Source organism: Somniosus microcephalus, chromosome 10, assembly GCF_052327205.1.
Source record: "Somniosus microcephalus isolate GS21.2 chromosome 10, FLI_Smic_1.0, whole genome shotgun sequence".
NCBI lineage: Eukaryota > Metazoa > Chordata > Chondrichthyes > Squaliformes > Somniosidae > Somniosus > Somniosus microcephalus.
This window is the reverse complement of record NC_140996.1, coordinates 10,637,733-10,656,428: the sequence shown is the minus strand read 5'-3', so window position 1 is coordinate 10,656,428 and position 18,696 is coordinate 10,637,733. Positions and strand designations below refer to the sequence as shown.

At 47.9% G+C, this 18,696-nt stretch overlaps 1 protein-coding gene across 4 annotated transcripts in view; it reads left to right on the top strand.

Annotated features, from left to right (window-relative positions):
* Positions 1 to 18,696, top strand: part of farp1 (FERM, RhoGEF (ARHGEF) and pleckstrin domain protein 1 (chondrocyte-derived)) — a 372,795-nt gene that overhangs the window by 336,151 nt on the left and 17,948 nt on the right. For all 4 annotated transcript variants that reach the window (XM_085998433.1, XM_085998432.1, XM_085998434.1 and 1 more), the window contains 3 exons: positions 4,474 to 4,556; positions 10,791 to 10,909; positions 14,295 to 14,458. In XM_085998433.1, coding sequence (XP_085854559.1) covers positions 4,474 to 4,556; positions 10,791 to 10,909; positions 14,295 to 14,458 — 366 coding nt within the window. The remainder of the gene's footprint in view (positions 1 to 4,473; positions 4,557 to 10,790; positions 10,910 to 14,294; positions 14,459 to 18,696) is intronic.

Below are 18,696 nucleotides of genomic sequence, written 5' to 3'. Positions count from 1 at the left end.
CGGATGTTGCCTGGCCTGCTGAGATTTTCCAGCGTTTCCTGTTGTTATTCCGTGTTCTAGCCCTGGCCTGTGGTATACTTAATTAGTTGTATCAAAGGAATTGCATTTCCCCTTGGGCTACCTGGGCCCCGAGCGCTGGAATTCCCTTTCTAAACCTCTCCGCTTCTCTCTCCCCCTTTTAAGACGCTCCTTAAAACCTTTCTCTTTGACCAAGCTTTTGCTGACCTGTCCCAAGATCTCCTTGTGCGGCTCGGGGTCAGATTTTGTCGGATTGGCGCTCCCGTGAAGGACATTTTACTACGTTACAGGTGCTCTGTAAATCAAGTTGTTGTTGCGGAATAAGAGATGCGTTGTCAGAAGCTTCTGTCCTGACTGCTGGCCTCCCTCCCAGGTCAATAAAGCTTCGTGTGAAGCTGAGACGACGCACACAGTGGGTTGGATCTTCGTGATGGTTTTCCAACGTGACCCAAATTCTGCCCTCCCCCTCTCGACATCAGCACAAGACTTAGATGATGGAATGGAAAGCAACATATTCAAATTTGCCGATGACACAAAGATAGACGGCATTGTAGGCAGTGAAGACGAAAGCATAAAATTACAAAGAGATATTGATAGATTAAGTGAATGGGCAAAACTGTGGCTAATGGATTTCAATGTAGGCAAATGTGAGGTCATCCACTTTGAACCTAAAAAGGATAGAACAGGGTACTTTCTAAATGGTGAAAAGCTAAATACAGTGAAGGTCCAAAGAGATTTGGGGGGCCCAGGTACATAGATCATTAAAATGTCATGAACAGGTACAGAAAATAATCAAAAAGGCTAATAGAATGCTGGGCTTTATATCTGGAGGACTAGAATACAAGGAGGTAGAAGTTATGCTGCACCTGGAGCACTGTGAGCAGTTCTGGGCACCACACCTGAGGAAGGATATATTGGCCTTGGAGGGAGTGCAGCATAGGTTTACCAGAATGATACCCGGACTCCAGGGCCTAGAAATTCACTGGCACCCCGTTTGGGGCGCCAGTCTCACCAGGGCGCCGGAAGTACCGCCCCGGAAGGAGTCGCGGCCGCCCGCCGCAAATTCACTTTCAGCGCCCCAGACGGAAGCGCGACGCTACTCGAGGCGCCCCGCATCCCTCTTGGGGCGCTGCAACTGAAAATCGCAGCGCAACGTGCCACAGCGCCACACGCTGCGGCACGGCGCGCTGCGGTACTGCAGGCCTTCCTCCCCTTCTTAAAGGGGAGGGGCCTGCTGCAGCGCGCTCAAAGAGCGTGAGTGCCGGCAAAAGAGCCCGGCACCGAGGAGAAGTGCCAGGCTCTTGGGACACAGCCGGCACTCCGCGGGGGTGGGGGGTGCTCAGGAGGCCGGGGACGGCGGCGCAGTGAGGTGCTGGCAGGCGGCCAGCAAAAAAAATGGCCGCTCAGCGCCTCTACCGCCGCAGGTAGGCCCCCTTAACCGGTCGCAAATTGCGACCAGCGTTAAAGTAGTGGGCGCTACTAAATTTCGCGTTTGGGGCAGTAGCGGGGTGCTGCGCACACCGATGACGTCATCGGTAGAGGCGCAGCGCTAACGGCTAGCGTCGCCATTAGCATCCCGCTAAATTTAGCGGGAGGCGTGGACAGTGGCGCAAAACCCACTAAGTGCCCTCTTAGGGCGCTAATGGGTGGTGCAGCCCACTGAATTTCTAGGCCCAAGGGTTAAGTTACGAGGAGAGATTATACAAATTAGGGTTGTACTCCCTGGAATTTAGAAGGTTAAGGAGCGATTTGATCGAAGTTTTCAAGATATTAAGGGGAATGGATAGGGTCGATAGAGAGAAATTATTTCCGCTGGTTGGGGATTCTAGGACTAGGGGGCATAGTCTAAAAATTAGAGCCAGACCTTTCAGGAGTGAAATTAGGAAACACTTCTACACACAAAGGGTGGTAGAAGTTTGGAACTCTCTTCCGCAAACGGCAATTGATGCTCGATCAATTGTTAATTTTAAATCGGAGATTGATAGATTATTGTTAACCAAAGGTATTGAGAGATGTGGGCTAAAGGTGGGTAGATGGAGTTAGGTCGCAGATCAGCCATGATCTCATTGAATGGCGGAACAGGCTCGAGGGGCTGAAATAATCAGGGCATTAAAATGAAGTTGCGTTTATTTTCCATTTTCTTTCAACACTTTTATTTACTAGTCATAAAAACATGGGAGGTGGCGAAGGTGGGGTGAAAGGTCATGGTGATGAAACCTGTCCAACCAGAGTGGGCAATCCTGGCTCCCAACCCGGTCCTGAGCTTGAGAGGCGCGAGAGAAATGCAAGCTCCTCCTTTTCCTTTTCTATTTCTTCCTTTTCTCTCCCCAGTCGCAGATTTCAAGGCCGTTAACCCCCCCCCCCCCGCTACCCTCGGCCTGCCGCCATCTCCGGCCGGGCAATCCTGGGGTGGGGCAGGACCAGACAGCAGGACAATGGGGCAGGAGCCCAGGTTTCTCACTCCCCACCGGCATTTCCGTGTGGGCGGGCGGGCGGGGAAGGCCAGCCAGCGAGGGTGGGGGAGAGGAAGAGAAATTTAGCTTTGGGGGACACGAATGCAGCAGTAGGCCCTGCCACCCAGTTTGAACTCCTTTTCCACCGAGATCGCACTCAATTTTGGGCAGGACCAGAGGCCAAGTTGGTCTGATGTGTTCTTAGTCTCCAACATGCTGCACTAAGGGACAAGGAACTAATTAAAAATCAAGGATTTAATCATCTTATGGACTTTGTTAAGAATGTAATCTATGGAGGCCGCAAGAGACATTAGCAGATCAAATAATATTTGCCGCACTTTTGAATTTAAGTAGAATTCTTAGAATATTACAGAAACAGACCATTCGGCCCAACAGGTCCACATGAGCCTCCTCCCACCCCTCTTCATCTCATCCTATCAGCATTTCCTTCTATTCCTTTCTCTCTCATGTGCTTATCTAGTTTCCCCTTAAACGTATCTCTGCTGTTTGCCTCAACCACTCCCTGTGGTAGCGAGTTCCACATTCTCATCACTTACTCATTGTATCCTATGGTTTTGTTAATTTGCATCAATTTGCCATTTCTGTTTGCCGATCAGTGTTCTCTGTCATGTGATATGTCAGCAATGTTGGCAACTCATCAGTTATTTGGAGAGACTGGAGAAGCTGGGGTTGTTCTCCTTAGAGCAGAGAAGGTTAAGGGGAGATTCAATTGAGGTGTTCAAAATTACGAAGGGTTTTGATGGAGAAAATAGGGAGAAACTGTTTCCACTGGCGGGAGGGCCGGTTATCAACATATAACCTTCTCTTCCTTTCTCCTTCCTGTGTTTATCCAACTTCCTCTTAAATGTATCGATACTATTCGCCTCAACCACTCCCTGTGGTAGCGAGTTCCACATTCTCACCACTCTCTGGGTAAAGAAGTTTCTCCTGAATTCCCTATTGGATTTATTAGTGACTATCTTATGTTTATGGCCCCAGTTCTGGTCTCCCCCACAAGTGGGCTCTTCAATTCCTTCCTCCCCTCCCACCTAACCCCCTCTCTGTCTCTGTACCTGCTTAATATCTGTTACATCTCCAGTTTTTTCCAGTACTGATGGAGGGTCCCAGACCTGAAACGTTAACTCTGTTTCTCTCTCCGGATGCTGCCTGGCCTGCTGAGTATTTCCAGCATTTTCTGTTGTTATTTCAGTCCTATAGCCTGGCTCAAAAGGGTGTTCCTGTTATAACATGTGGGGGAACTAGTTAGGAAGCCTCACCATGAAGCTCAACAGAAAAACCAACATTAGCACCACTGCTCGATACAGAGCTCTAAATGTACAAGCTGGTCACCATCCGGAAACCAAAGACAAACTGGGGGGATTGTCCTATGAGGAGAGATTGAGTAGACTAGGCCTATATTCTCTCGAGTTTAGAAGAATGAGAGGTGATCTCATTGAAACATACCAAATTCTTACAGGGCTTGACAGGGCAGATGCAGGGAGGATGTTTCCCCTGGCTGAGGAGTCTAGAACCAGAGGTCACAGTCTCAGAATAAGGGGTCGGCCATTTAGGACTGAGATGAGGAGAAATTTCTTCACTCAGAGGGTGGTGAATCTTTGGAATTCTCTACCCCAGAGGGCTGTGGAGGCTCAGTCATTGAGTATATTCAAGACAGAGATCGATAGATTTTTGAATATTAAGGGATATGGGGATAGTGCAGGAAAGTGGAGATGAGGTAGAAGAACAGCTATGATCTTATTGAATGGCGGAGCAGGCTCGAAGGGACCGAATGGCCGACTCCTGCTCCTATTTCTTATGTTCTTATGACTAACAATTTCAGCGGGATCCTTCATCAGGACCAGCTGCTCACTTCTGGCAGATTTTTTTTTTGTTTTTATTTCAGATTTCCTGCACTCGCTACTTCTCTTTCTTTCAATTCCAGCGCTATTCGTTTGACATAAAGGCTCCATGTATTTAACGTTTTCATCTTTTCCTTTTTTAGATTGAAGAAAGTGAGGATGAATGGTCAGTCCCTCACTGTTTCACTCTCCACGCACAGCGACAGTCCATCGTAGTGGCTGCAAGGTAGGGTTTCACTTCCTGCAGATTGTAATTCTTCGAGCTTGCTGCCTTATTAAACTAAAGTAGGTTTACAATCATAGTTACGAAGTAATTGAACTCTACAAATGTAGGAGCATAAAAGCATGTAAAAGACCATTTGGCCCACCTAGCCCATTCCTTCGCAATCCTTGTACGTACCCTACCACACGGCGGAGTTTGCTTTTGTACTTAAATCACTTTTAATCTTGCATTTGTGTCAGCTCAGTTGGGTCGCACCCTCGCCTCTGAATCAGAAGGTTGTGGGTTCAAGTCCCCACTCCAGAGACTCGAGCACAGAAATCTAGGCTGACACTCCCAGTGCAGTGCTGTGGGAGTGCAGCACTGTCGGAGGTGCCGTCTTTCAGATGAGACGTTAAACCGAGGTCCCGTCTGCTCTTTCAGGTGGATGTAAAAGATCCCACGGCCACTATTTTGAAGACGAGCAGGGGCGTTATCCCCGGGGTCCTGGCCAATATTTATCCTTCAATCAACATCATTAAAAAACAGATGATCTGGTCATTATCACATTGCTGTGCGTGGGAGCTTGCTGTGCGCAAAGTGGCTGCCGCATTTCCTACATTACAACAGTGACTACACTTCAAAAAAATACTTCATTGGCTGTAAAGTGCTTTGGTATGTCTGGTGGTCATGAAAGGTGCTATAGAAATGCAAGTCTTTATTATTTTAGAATCAGGTAAATTGACAGGTGTCTTGCGGACCTTTTAAGATCCGATGAACTCAGTTGCTTCCTCAGCAGTTGGAACGTTTTGTTTTACTGGGACTTGGCTCACACTATCCTATCTATGTCTACTTGTCTGCTAGCAGAACACATAGTGTAACAATCGTACCCCCTTGCGAATTGAACTAGATATTTCTGCATTTTGCACGCACCCTTCTTCAGTCTCCCCGAAGGCAGGCTGGTCAAATACCTTGTGAGGCGAGGCCCGATATGAATTAATAAGCTGCTTTGTTTCTCAGTAAAGAGAAACATACAGGACAGAGATTATGATTGGACTCACTTAATTCAATCACTGCAACTTATCTTCGCATAGTAATACAAAAATAAAGAACACGCCACGCTTCCCAACATCTGCGGATCCATCTTACCTGACTTAAACAAGGTGACCTCCAACCGTCCTCCTGCATGTCTGACCCTCTTAGTCTCGGACTCTGTTGGGCCTGACTGCCTCGCAGCGTACTGCTTCAAAAAACCCCACTGGCTTCCTGTATCTCGATCCCCGTCTTATCTCCCCTTCTTCCACAGAAGAAGAAGGCGGCTTGCCAAACACCCCCCGCCGAGTATCGGGAACCACAGAGTGTTGCCAGGGCAATGAGTGCGAGGTGCTCCTTCATTATGAAATGCGCTAACCAATTGCTTGCTGTTTACAGTCTTTGGGGAAAAGAGCTCCCATTAGCATGTTAGCCATCTTTTGTCCAGTTGCCATCTTTTTCTAAACCCGTGTGAGTGCATTTTGCTTTTAAAAACCCAGAAATTAAAATGAACTCTCTAGCTCCAAATTTCTTTCGTATGGAAAAATGGTCTAAAAATCCCCCAAAATCTGTCACTATGTCGTTCTCAAATTGCTGATCATATTGACCTCTTATTGCATAGGATTACATAGTATACATGGCACAGAAACAGGCCATTCGGCCCAACCAGTCCATGCCGGTGTTTATGCTCCACTCGAGCCTCCTCCCGTCTTTCCTCATCTAACTCTATCAGCGTAACCCTCTATTCCCTTCTCCCTCGTATGCTTGTCTAGCCTCCCCTTAAATGCATTTATACTATTCGCTTCAACCACTCCCTGTGGTAGCGAGTTCCACATTCTCACCACTCTCTGGGTAAAGAAGTTTCTCCTGAATTCCCTATTGGATTTCTTGGTGACTATCTTATATTGATGACCTCTAGTTTTGTTCTTCCCCACAAGTGGAAACACTCTCTCTGTATCCATTCTATCAAAACCTTTCATAATTTTATAGACCTCTATTAGGTCACCCCTCAGCCTTCTGTTTTCAAGAGAAAAGAGACCCAGCCTGTTCATCCTTTCCTGATATTGCTGCAACAATGTGTCCCGGCTGTACCCCGTCCCGGCTGTACCCCGTCCCGGCTGTACCCCGTCCCGGCTGTACCCCGTCCCGGCTGTACCTCGCCCCGGCTGTACTCCGCCCCAACTGTACTCCGTCCCAACTCGTGTTGACCATTAGAACACAAAAGCAAAATACTGTGGATGCTGGAAATCTGAAATAAAAACAGAAAACGCTGGAAATACTCAACAGGTCAGGCAGCATCTGTGGAGAGAGAAACCGAGTTAACGTTTCAGGTCGATGACCCTTCGTCAGTAGGGTGTTCAGTGGGTGTAGTATTGTAGACAAATTTGGCAAGAACTTATGGTAGTAGTTTACCAGCCCGAGGCACGACCTCAGTTGTGACACATTTTCCGGTGCTGGAGCCTTGACTACTGCCTCAATCTTCTCTCGGGACTTATGTAACCCCTCTTTATCGAAAACGTGGCCACAATACGAGATCTGTTTTCTAAAAAACTCGCATTTGGGGCAGTTAGCTCGGAGCCCATATTCCTGCAATCTAGTGAGCACCTGCTCCAGGTTGGCAAGGTGATCACTGTCATTTTCGCCCATGACCAGGATGTCGTCCAAATAACACTGGGTCCCTGGGATCCCTTGCAGGACTTGTTCCATTGCCCTCTGCCAAATAGCCGGAGCTGATGCTACCCCGAATACCAGCCGGTTGTATTGGCAGAGACCTTTATGGGTGTTGATTGTGAGGTATTTTTTTGATGCTTCTTCTACCTCCATTTGCAGATACGCCTGGGCCAGATCAATCTTAGTGAAGCGTTTCCCTCCAGATAGCGAGGCGAAAATATCTTCAATCCGCGGAAGTGGATATTGTATGGTGTGAAGGACCGGGTTCACTGTTACCTTAAAGTTCCCACAGATGCGAACCTTCCTTGGTTCCCCAGGCATGCTGCTCAACGACTTTTTCATCACAGGGACGATGGGTGTAGTCCACTCGCTCCAGTCTACCTTGGACAGTACTCCTGAACGTTCCAGACTCTCCAGCTCTGCTTCGACGGCTGGGTGGATCGCATAAGGTACCGGTCTGGCCTTAAAAAATTTTGGGCTTGCGTTTTCTTCAATTTTAATCGTCGCTGTCATGCCTTTTAGTGTTCTGAGTCCTTGCTGGAACACTTCTTTCGCGTCAGTTAGGATCTTTGACAGTCGCCCAGGTGTGACGTCGTCATCCTTTTTGTCAGCCACAGTCAGTGCCTGTATGGAATGCCAATCCAGTTGTATTTTCCGGATCCATTCATGTCCCAGTAATGGTGGTCCTCCATCTTGCAATACATACAAGTCTAGTTTTGGTGCTTCCTTACCGTTATATATAACGGTCACCCTTATTTTTCCTTTGGGGTAGACTTTTTGCCCCGTGTACGTCTTCAAAATAATTTTTGTGTCTCTCAAGGGTATGTGTGAGAATAGCCGCTCATAGTCCCGTCGGTTTATGACTGTTAGGGCTGATCCTGTGTCCAATTCCATCTTTACCTGGACTCCTGCTATCTTGAGAGTGACCCAAATGGTTCGGTGATCCTCCGTTGTGATCACATTATGTAGTTTCAGACAACTCAGTTCCCTGCTTTCGGAGTCGTTATCACTCTTTTGTTCGTCTGAACTATTCACCGTCATCTTATGTGCCTTCTTGTACTTTTCTTTGGTAGGTTTCTTATTGCTGGTTTTCTTTCCCGACCTGCAGACTCGTGCTATGTGTCCTACTTTTCCACACTGTCTGCACACTTTGTCTTTGAACCAACAATCATTCTGGTCGTGTGTTGTTCTGCCGCAGCGATAGCACTTCTCTGTTCTATATGACATTTCGTTTGTGTCATATTCTTGCGGTCTCTGTTGTATCTCTGCAGCGCCCCGTGCTGCTGCTTCATATGATACCGCAATGCTGAAAGCCTTTTCCAGCGTAAGGTCCTTTTCAGATAAAAGCCATTTCTGGGTTCCTTCACTTTGAAGCCCACACACAAACTTGTCCCTTAAGGTATCTGCCAGTCCCGCTCCAAACTGGCAGTGTTTCGATAGTTTGCACAGTTCTGTTAAATAATCAGCATTGCTTTCATCCTTATGCTGGTTCCGTTTGTGAAACTTGAATCTTTCTGCTATCAGCAGCGGTGTGGGGTTTAAATGTTCCTGTAGTATCGTTACTATGTCTTCAAAACTCTTTTCCATTGGCTTCGTTGGGGTTATAGATTTCGTAATAAACCATACGTCTTTGCACCCATTAAATTTAACAATACCGACGCTTTCTTGTCATCTGACACCTCATTTGCCTTGCAGTATACCTCTATTCGTTCGACATATGTAGTCCAATCTTCGACTTCATTGTCAAATGCGGTGATACTGCCACTCTTTGGCATTTTGGGTGTGGTTTAAAATGGCATCTCCCAATGGCTTAAAATGGCGTCTCCCGCGCTTTCCTTCCTCCCCCGCTGCTGCCAACGCCGCTCCCGGCGGTTCTCATGGCAATGGCGGTGCCCTGTAGGTTTCGCGCACTTCTCCTGTGCTGCTGCCAACGCCGCTCTCGGCGGTCCTGGTGGCAATGGCGGCGCCTCGCGGGTTTCTGCGCGTCTCTCTCTCCCTCTCTTCGACGCTGCTCGGCCCCTGAAACCGGCTGCGCCCTGTGCGCTCTGCCCTCTCGTTCTCTCTCCCGTCGACGCTGCTCGGCCCTTTGCTGTGCCGCTCGGTCGGGCTCTAGCCCGCCGCTGTCCGGGAAGGGTCTGCGCACTACCTGTTGCCAGCCCGTTTCGCTGGACCACCTCGACTGGAAAGCCAAGCCTGGCTTTCGACAGCCTCCCCCGTAATTCTCGAGTCTCTGCTGGATGACTGGGCGGTTGCCCGTGGTCGACGCCCGAGTCTCTGGCCTTGACCTCCAATCCACTGATCTCCAGGAACGAATCCCCGGGAGGTGATGCAGAGTTGCAGGTAGGTTCGAACTTGCCTTGTCGCCAATGTTGTGTCTGTGTATAATAAGACACAGACTGCAGGAGAACGGTACAACAGGTGTTTACTCAACGTGGCTCACACGGGAACTGATCTGTACAGATTACTACTCAGTGCTATATACAGGTGTGGTCACTGCCGGTACTGCAGTATACATGAGCTGTAAAAGATAGATCCCCCCTTAAAGGTATATACATTACAAGTTCCCCTTAATGTCTTGAAAACTTCGATCAAATCACCCCTTAACCTTCTAAATTCCAGGGAATACACCCCTAGTTTGTGTAATCTCTCCTCGTAATTTAACCCTTGGAGTCTAGGTATCATTCTGGTAAATCCACGTATCAGTTTGCCAGACTTATGCAGGAAGTCTATTTAATAATTAATTAATTTTCAAAAAATCCCCCAATTTTCTTTCCATACCCGCTTCAGTCCTTAAAGTAGAGACCTGTGCTGGGTTACTGTTGCACAAGCACCAGAAACCCTCTTGAGCCTTGCCCAAGTGACCATTTTTCATGTCAAGTCTGGCAATGGGGTACGGTAGCACAATGGTTATTTTACTGGACTAGTAATCCAGAGACGCGAGTTCAAATCCCACCACTGGGGGGAATTTAAATTCAGTTGATTAAATAAATCTGGAATTAAAAAGCTAGTATTAGTGATGGTGACTATTAAACTACCGGATTGTCGTAAAAACCAATCTGGTTCACTAATGTCCTTTAGGGAAGAAATCTGCCGCCTATATGTGACTCCAGACCCACAGCAATGTTGTTGACTCTTAACTGCCCTCTGAAATAGCCCAGCAAGCCACTACGACAAAGTCGGCACTGTGGGAGTACCTTCACCACACGGACTGCAATGGTTCAAGAAGGCAGCTCACCACCACCTTCTGAAGGGCGATTAGGGGATGGGCAATAAATGCTAGTCTTGCCAGCGATGCTCACATCCCGTGAATGAATAAATAAAAAAAGGGGGGGTAACTTCACAGCCGAGCTCAATGAATGAAGGGTAAGTTGTAATGCTAAGTATACACACCTTGCAGTTTGTTGTGGGTTAAAAGTAATTCCCAGGTATGACACAGGAAGTAAAGTGTTTAATGGACAGGAGGTGCAAGCTATCCACAAGACTTCTAAAGTTCATGATCACCAGTTGCAGTTTGCACCCACTTTGAACGAAATTTCACGTCTAACTTTTTTCCATCAGTGCACAGGTGGAGATGGACAAATGGATTGAGGATTTGCAGATGGCTGTTGATCTTGCCCAGCAATGCAATGGATCAACCAGTGAACTGATGACTCCCAGCCCTAGTGATGGACCCAATAGTAAGTGAATTCTACGCTAAAACCAATTCTTAGCTACTTTTTGAGCTGGTGTTCACTGGTCCAGGTTTTTCATTGGCCTTCACTGAAATCTACAATAAAATAATAGCCCCCGTTTTTGAATCTCTGGTTTGAGCACATTAGGTTGAATTTCGTTTGAAGAGGCCGTCATTGGCAGACGAACCAACCTGATGGTCACAGTGCCTGAGAACATAATGTGCAATATAACGATCTCCGAATGAGACAGAATTCTGTAATTTGGGGCTATTATGTGAAAGCATGACTAGGTTCGGGAAAAGCCGCTCCGTAAATACAACGCCCCTTTTAAAATGTTTTATGAACTCTTTCTTTTCGTCCTTCTGCCATCATTGCACATTCAATTGATTCTGAGGCTGTGAAAAAGGAAACTATTGGCTGGCTACCGAGTAGGATAATGACTGCTTGAGAAAATGATCCCAAGTTCAAGCCCCCAGGCGTGTGGGTGCCAGAATTCAGCTTCTTGCTGATTTGCTGTACCAGGTGTGAGGTTATTCCTGTAGCCTTTGCCCCGCGCCTTCGAGATCCCTGGATACCCACGGTTACCAGTTGAGGCTGTCTATCTTGTTTTGACGTTCTCTCACGGGTTTGTGAATGATACGCCCATTATACCATCTGCCACATTAGAAAGGGCCTTTTTTTTGTGTACTAAACAATGCTGAGGGACGGAACATTTGACCATTTTTGGCACGTAGGCCGGAACTTTTCCCCAGGTGGGCGGGCTCCGAGGCGGACGGGGGGAGAGAGCATCGGCGGGGGGAGGGGGGAGAGAGCATCAGCAGGGGTCGGGGGGAGGGGGGAGAGAGCATCGGCAGGGGTCGGGGGGAGAGAGCATCGGTGGGGGGAGGGGGGAGAGAGCATCGGTGGGGGGAGGGGGGAGAGAGCATCGGCGGGGGGAGGGGGAGAGAGCATCAGCAGGGGGAGGGGGGAGGGGGGAGAGAGCATCGGCAGGGGTCGGGGGGAGAGAGCATCGGTGGGGGGAGGGGGGAGAGAGCATCGGTGGGGGGAGGGGGGAGAGAGCATCGGCGGGGGGAGGGGGGAGAGAGCATCAGCAGGGGGAGGGGGGAGGGGGGAGAGAGCATCGGCAGGGGTCGGGGGGATAGGGAGAGAGCATCGGTGGGGGGAGGGGGGAGAGAGCATCGGCAGGGGTCGGGGGAGGGGGGAGAGAGCATCGGCGGGGGGAGGGGGGAGAGAGCGTCGGCGGGGGGGGGAGAGAGCGTCGGCGGGGGGAGGGGGGAGGGAGCATCGGCAGGGGTCGGGGGGGAGGGGTAGAGAGCATCGGTGGGGGGAGGGGGGAGAGAGCATCGGCTGGGGTCGGGGGAGGGGGAGAGAGCATCGGCAGGGGTCGGGGGAGAGAGCATCGGCAGGGGTCGGGGTTCACGAGGTGGGGGGGTCGGCCGGGATTGGGGGGGGAGGAGTGAGGATCATGGCCGGTCTCAGCATCATCGTTGGGGTGGGGGGAGGCGATCGAAGGCCAGCGGAGGGGGGGTCTCCGATCACGGGGGGGTGGCTATGGTCGGGACCCTGGATCCAGGAGGTAGGTCTAAAGCCATTTACCTCCTGGATGCAGCAGTCCCCGCCTCGGCTTAACTGCCGGGTTTCACGAATTGTGTGAAATCCGTCCACAGGTAGTTAAACACAGAATGGACGGAGGGAGAAGAGGCCTGCAGCCTCATTACAATATTTAAATTGATATCCAGCCCCCTGGGAGCGGGTTGGTCGCCCGCCCCTTGTCCCTGCCCCCTGTAAAACTAGAAGTGGGCGGGTTGGAGACGAGAATCAGGTCAGGAATCCATTTTTAAATCTTTAACTGCCCCCACGCTCCAAACCCACCCTTTTTTTTAAGGGGAATATTCCAGCCATAGTGTTAGGAACACAGGAACAGGAAGAGGCCAGTCAGCCCCTCGAGCCTGTTCCACCATTCAATTAGATCACGGTTGATCTGTATCTTAACTCCATCCACCCGCCTTGGTTCCATAACCCTTAATACCCTTTCCCAACAAAAATCTATCAAGCTCAGTTTTGAAATTTTCAATTGACCACCAGCCTCAACAGCTTTTTGGGGGGGAGAGTTCCAGATTTCCACCACCCTTTGTGTGAAGAAGTGCTTCCTGACATCACCCCTGAACGGCCTGGCTCTAATTTTAAGGTGATGGCCCCTTGCTCTGGACTCCCCCCACCAGAGGAAATAGTTTTTCTCTAATCATCTTAAACACATTAATTAGAGTGCCTCTTAATCTTCTTCACTCGAGGGAATACGAGCCCGGTCTATGCAACCTGTCCTCGTAAATGACCCCTTCAACGTCAAATACTTTTCGGTCGCTTATTGCTCCCTCTTCTCTGCTGCAACCATAACTCTCCTACAAACTGAAAATTGTATTCTTCTGCATGCCCTGAATGGGATAGAGGGCCACAGGAGGAACAATGACCCTTTTACATGTACCACCAAGGTCTCTCGACCACCACTGAAGGCAGTGAATGATGCACTGTCGACCATTTCTAAAACCCAGGGCCAATAAAGGGAAAAACACTCTGGAAAATTCCTCTCTAACACCCCCACCCCGCCCCCCCCCCCGGCGATCGAAACCAGTCCGTGCGATCACACGGACCAAGCGTTATCTGTAAAGACACTGACCGCTTCTATGATGCGATCTCTGCCCCAGTCAGGAACCGCTCCAGCTCCCTCTTGAAGGCAATGCAGTGAGTCAGCACCCAGCACACCATGGTCAATGACTTGAGGTGGGGGGGGTGTTTACCACTGAACCATCATAAGAACATAAGAGATAGGAGCAGGAGTCGGCCATACGGCCCCTCGAGCCTGCTCCGCCATTCAGTAAGATCATGGCTGATCTTCGACCTCATCTCCACTTTCCCGCCCGATCTCCATATCCCTTGATTCCCTTAATATCCAAAAATCTATCTATCTTGACCCCAACCCCGCCACATGTTTTTTTTAACGCTACATAGATAGTTATGCGGTTTGTTAAAATAGTTCTGCTTTTTAATAATTCAAATTTCTTTTTTTTTTTAAATAAAGGATCATTCTCCTGCTTTGAAGCCATTCAATTAGTTTCAAATTACAGCCTCAAATCTAGGTGCAATCTAAAGCTACTGATGGACTCTGAACGCCAGGATATCTTTGCTCCCGCTGTAGCTGACCAAACCTGGCAGCTGTATCTTCCTCTTGAATTTTACGTTTTGCAATGATGTGTCTCCCAAGATCCTTTAACCGTTTTTTTTTTCTGATCTTATTGTCTCTCGTTGATTTAGATGGAAGTTTGCCTAGAGGTGAGGTTGACAATGTCCCTGGATTATTGTGAATTTTTAAAGGACTTTTCAATCAATTCTTTAGAGTCGTCCGATGAGACATCTGTAGAGCAGGAATCTGAAGATGATCTAAGTGCCTCAAGGACATCTCTTGAGAGACAATCGCCCCATCGTGGTAACACCACAATGCACGTCTGCTGGCACAGAAACACCAGTGTTTCAATGGTGGATTATAGTATTGCTGTGGAGGTACAAGCCATCTCAAGATAAAAGTGTACATCTGACTCTTGACAATGTGACACACGTGCAGATTTAAAGACAAATGTCAATGAATTCCATGGCCGTTGAAATAAATCTTGTGTCCAACTCCGTGCTTTCAAAATTCTGACAAGCAATGAGTTCCAGGGCAAAACGCTGGGCAGGAAATTCAATTTAATAAGAGGCGTTCAAAAATTATGAAGGGTTTTGATAGAATAAATAGGGAGAAACTGTTTCCAGTGGCAGGAGGGTCGGTAACCAGAGGACACAGATTTAAGATAATTGGCAAAAGAACCAGAGGGGAGATGAGGAGAATTTTTTTACGCAGCGAGTTGTTGTGATCTGGAACGCGCTGCCTGAAAGGGCGGTGGAGGCAACAATAACAACAACTTGTATTTATATGGCACCTTTAACGTAGTAAAACGTCCCAAGGTGCTTCACAGGAGTATTTTAAGACAACAAATTTGACACCGAGCCACCTAAGGAGAAATTAGGGCAGTGACCAAAAGCTTGGTCAAAGAGGTAGGTTTTAAGGAGCGTCTTAAAGGAGGAAAGAGAGGTAGCGAGGCGGAGAGGTTTAGGCAGGGAATTCCAGAGCTTAGGGCCCAGGCAACAGAAGGCACGGCCACCAATGGTTGAACGATTATAATCAGGGATGCTCAAGAGGGCAGAATTAGAGGAGCGCAGATATCTCGGGGGGTTGTGGGGCTGGAGGAGACTACAGAGACAGGAAGGGGCGAGACCATGGAGGGATTTGAAAACAAGGATGAGAATTTTGAAATCGAGGCATTGCTTAACCGGGAGCCAATGTAGGTCAGCGAGCACAGGGGGTGATGGGCGAACGGGACTCGGTGCAAGTTAGGACACGGGCAGCCGAGTTTTGGATGACCTCAAGTTTACGTAGTTTAAGCAGATTCAATGGTAACTTTCAAAAGGGAATTGGATAAATACGTGAAAAGGAAAAAGGTACAGGGCCCTATGGGGAAGGAGCAGGACTAATTGAATAGCTCTACCAGAGAGCCAGCACAGACAGGATAGGCTGAACGGCCTCCTTCTGTTGCTGTACGGTTCGATGAAATTCCTCGGAGCTGCAGTCGTTCGCCCTGTTTAGACCGCAATTCCGCCGAAGTGATGCTGGTGGAGTGGGAGCAGCTCAGAGAAATTTCCCGGCCATTGTGTGCTCAAGATCTTGAACCTAAACTTTGTATCATGATGTCCCCTCTCACTTTGTGTTAATTGTCTCCTCGGGCTAATGATGTCCTGGGTTGACCAGGCAACGCAAGGAGTGTGGCACGCAATCAACTCGTGATACACGAAGAGCGACGACATAAATGTTGTCAGTCGAATTGAAGGTTCCATATATAAGATTTCAAACTTTGGAAAAACACAGCACCGCTGATAGGCCCATTACTTGTCAGAATTTTCAAAGCTTGCAGTTTTAACTTAGATTGAAAATATACTTTATTGCCAGGATTCAGTGTGACACAGAGCTTGGGGAGTTTTTAAAATAATCAGGGCAGATTTGGAAAAAAATTAATTAAAACAGCAAATTAATTTGGATTGTAAGCAAAATAACAGTGGATACATGTTATGATGTGGTCTTGCTAAGTACTAATAATGTCACTTGCCCAATACTGTTGGGACTTAAATGTGTGTAGAAGGAACTAAAATTAAGTGTTTAGAGCATTTTATTTACCATTTTGGGATAACTCCAAAATTTGGATGTGAGGCAAGAATGCATCCAATATACTTGAGCTGTTTTTGTTTAAATGCCAATGTAAAGTCATTTCCTAATCCACTGTGCCCAACTCCAATAACTAATGTCCCAGGGACCAAATGAAAACAGCACTGGGAATAATGAATAAGTTGGAAGAACTCCCTCGTCTCTCTGCCTGTCTGAAGAATCCTGGTTTTTGTGGAATTCAAGTCGTAACTTTTAATCACTTAACTTGTTTTCCCTTCTTTGGGCAAACCCTCTTCTGCTTTCTGGAAACACACTGGTGTATGTCCTTTGTGTCACATTTTATTTGTTCTCCCCACACATTAGCAAAGTAACTCTCTCTGCCAAATGCCTGAAACTGCACTCTCCGATATCATGGCACCTCCTCCACAGTATTTCACCACACCTGTTTCTGTTCTTCTCTGGGCAAAACCAATGTTATTTTAAGAATAACATGACTTATTCTTTAAACTGAGAACATGCTACGAACATGCTAGTTTAATCTAAGGGGTAACCAAACTGACTGAGTTGCGAAACGACTTATTCTCTATTTAATTATTCTGAATGTTCCTCCATTTGTTTCCGATTCATCTGGTCCAGACATTCTTCTTTAAGCTCGATGATTGCCAGGGCAACTTTCTTGGGTCAACAATGTCAGGACGGACTCTGGGTTCGTGGATAACCCTCCCTTTAAATATAACCCTTCTGTGTCCGAATGGATATTAAAGCAATATCTTGGGCATTCCCGCTGCCTGTCATGATTGGAGGCTGGAAATTACTGTTTCAACAGAGGCAACGTTTAAGGCATTCTTTTCACATTCCTCTGTCCGCTATTTCAATGGCGACGTTAACCCACGGCTAAAGGAGTGCGTCAGGTATTCATTTGCTGATGTAGAGGGCTGACCTGATGGAGGTCTTCTAAAATTATGCCAGGGTTCGATAGGTTAGACGTAGAGAAGATGTTTCCACTTGTGTGGGGAGGAGACCAAAACTAGGGGCCATCAATATAAGATACTCACTACAGGAAACTCTTTATTATCCGGCACCAATGGGACCGGCGTGGTGCCGGTTTATCAAAAAGTCCGGATTACAGAGAGGTATAGTTAAAAGGTACGAGAGCTCCGTACACAGCAACAAATCCAGGCTTCCCTGTTGCTTAGCAACATGTGCAGGAACTCCGGCCACAGACCAAGCGTCCCTGTTGCTTAGCAACAAGTGCAGGAACCCCAGTTACACAGCCACAGATCCAGGAACTGCCACTAATATGAAGTAAAACTTACCTGAACCTACTCCTGAATTTTGCCGGTTAACAGAGATTTCCAGTTATTTCGGTGCCGGTAAATCGAGAGTTTCCTGTAATAAATCCAATAGGGAATTCAGGAGAAACTTCTTTACCCAGAGAGTGGTGAGAATGTGGAACTCGCTACCACAGGGAGTGGTTGAGGCGAATAGTATAGATAAATTTAAGGGGAAGCTAGGCATGAGGGAGAAAGGAATAGAAGGATATGCTGATAGGGTGAGATGAAGAGGGGTGGGAGGAGGCTGGTGTGGAGCATAAACGCCGGCATCGACCAGTCGAGCCGAATGGCCTGTTTCTGTGCTGTACGCTCTGTGTTGACAGTAATATCTTGCCTCGCGTATGTCACAGATCTGGCAACCACCTGCCACTCCAATAATAATTCACGAAACAGGCACGTTGGCAGTGGCTTTTTAAAAAAAAAAATCGCACAGGTTCTTGTAATAAATCCTTAAAATAAAATTGGTTTGGCTCCTTTTTAAAGCATTTTTATTTTCCAGGCACCCTGTCAAGATCTAACCCTTGTTCTTGCTGCACAGATGGACATATTTGTGTGTAGCTGGGGTTGCCAACTCTGGTTGGCCATATTCCTGGAGGTTTAACCCCCCCCACCCCACCATTGGTTGACCAACATGTCCTTGCTCGCGGCGTTCCGCCTTCCCACGGCCAATTGTAAAACTGCGAGTAGATCTTCATTACCCAATTGGATGGTTCTCAATTTCAATCAAACAGCCCTTTTCTTCCCCCTCTCTCCCCCCCCCCACACCCATCTCCAATGTTAAAAAAAAACTAACAAGTGAAAGTGTTCACAGAACCATTTAAAAAAAACACTGTCCTTTAATGTCCCGATGATTTCTCTCCCGGGTTTTTTGCTCCCCGCATTGTCCCCCGGACATCAACCTTCAGTTTCTGGAGACTTCAGGGCAAACCCCGGGAGGGTTGGCAACCCTACGTGCAACTCATTTACGAAGCTGTTCGTCCTTCCCTTTACTCCCTGCATCGTTTTACAGTCTGTCTCTGTCTTCTCTCCCTTTTGTTCTTGTTGCCTTGCTGGTGTGATGGGAAGAAGTCTCCACTGTTTGTGACTCTGCCTCACTCCCCTCTGGACTGATCAATAATCAACGGCCTGTTGCCATATCTCATGTCTGCTGGTATCGAATGCAGAGTCTCTCCTTTTATGATTACTTCAGGATTATCGAGGTAACAGTACGA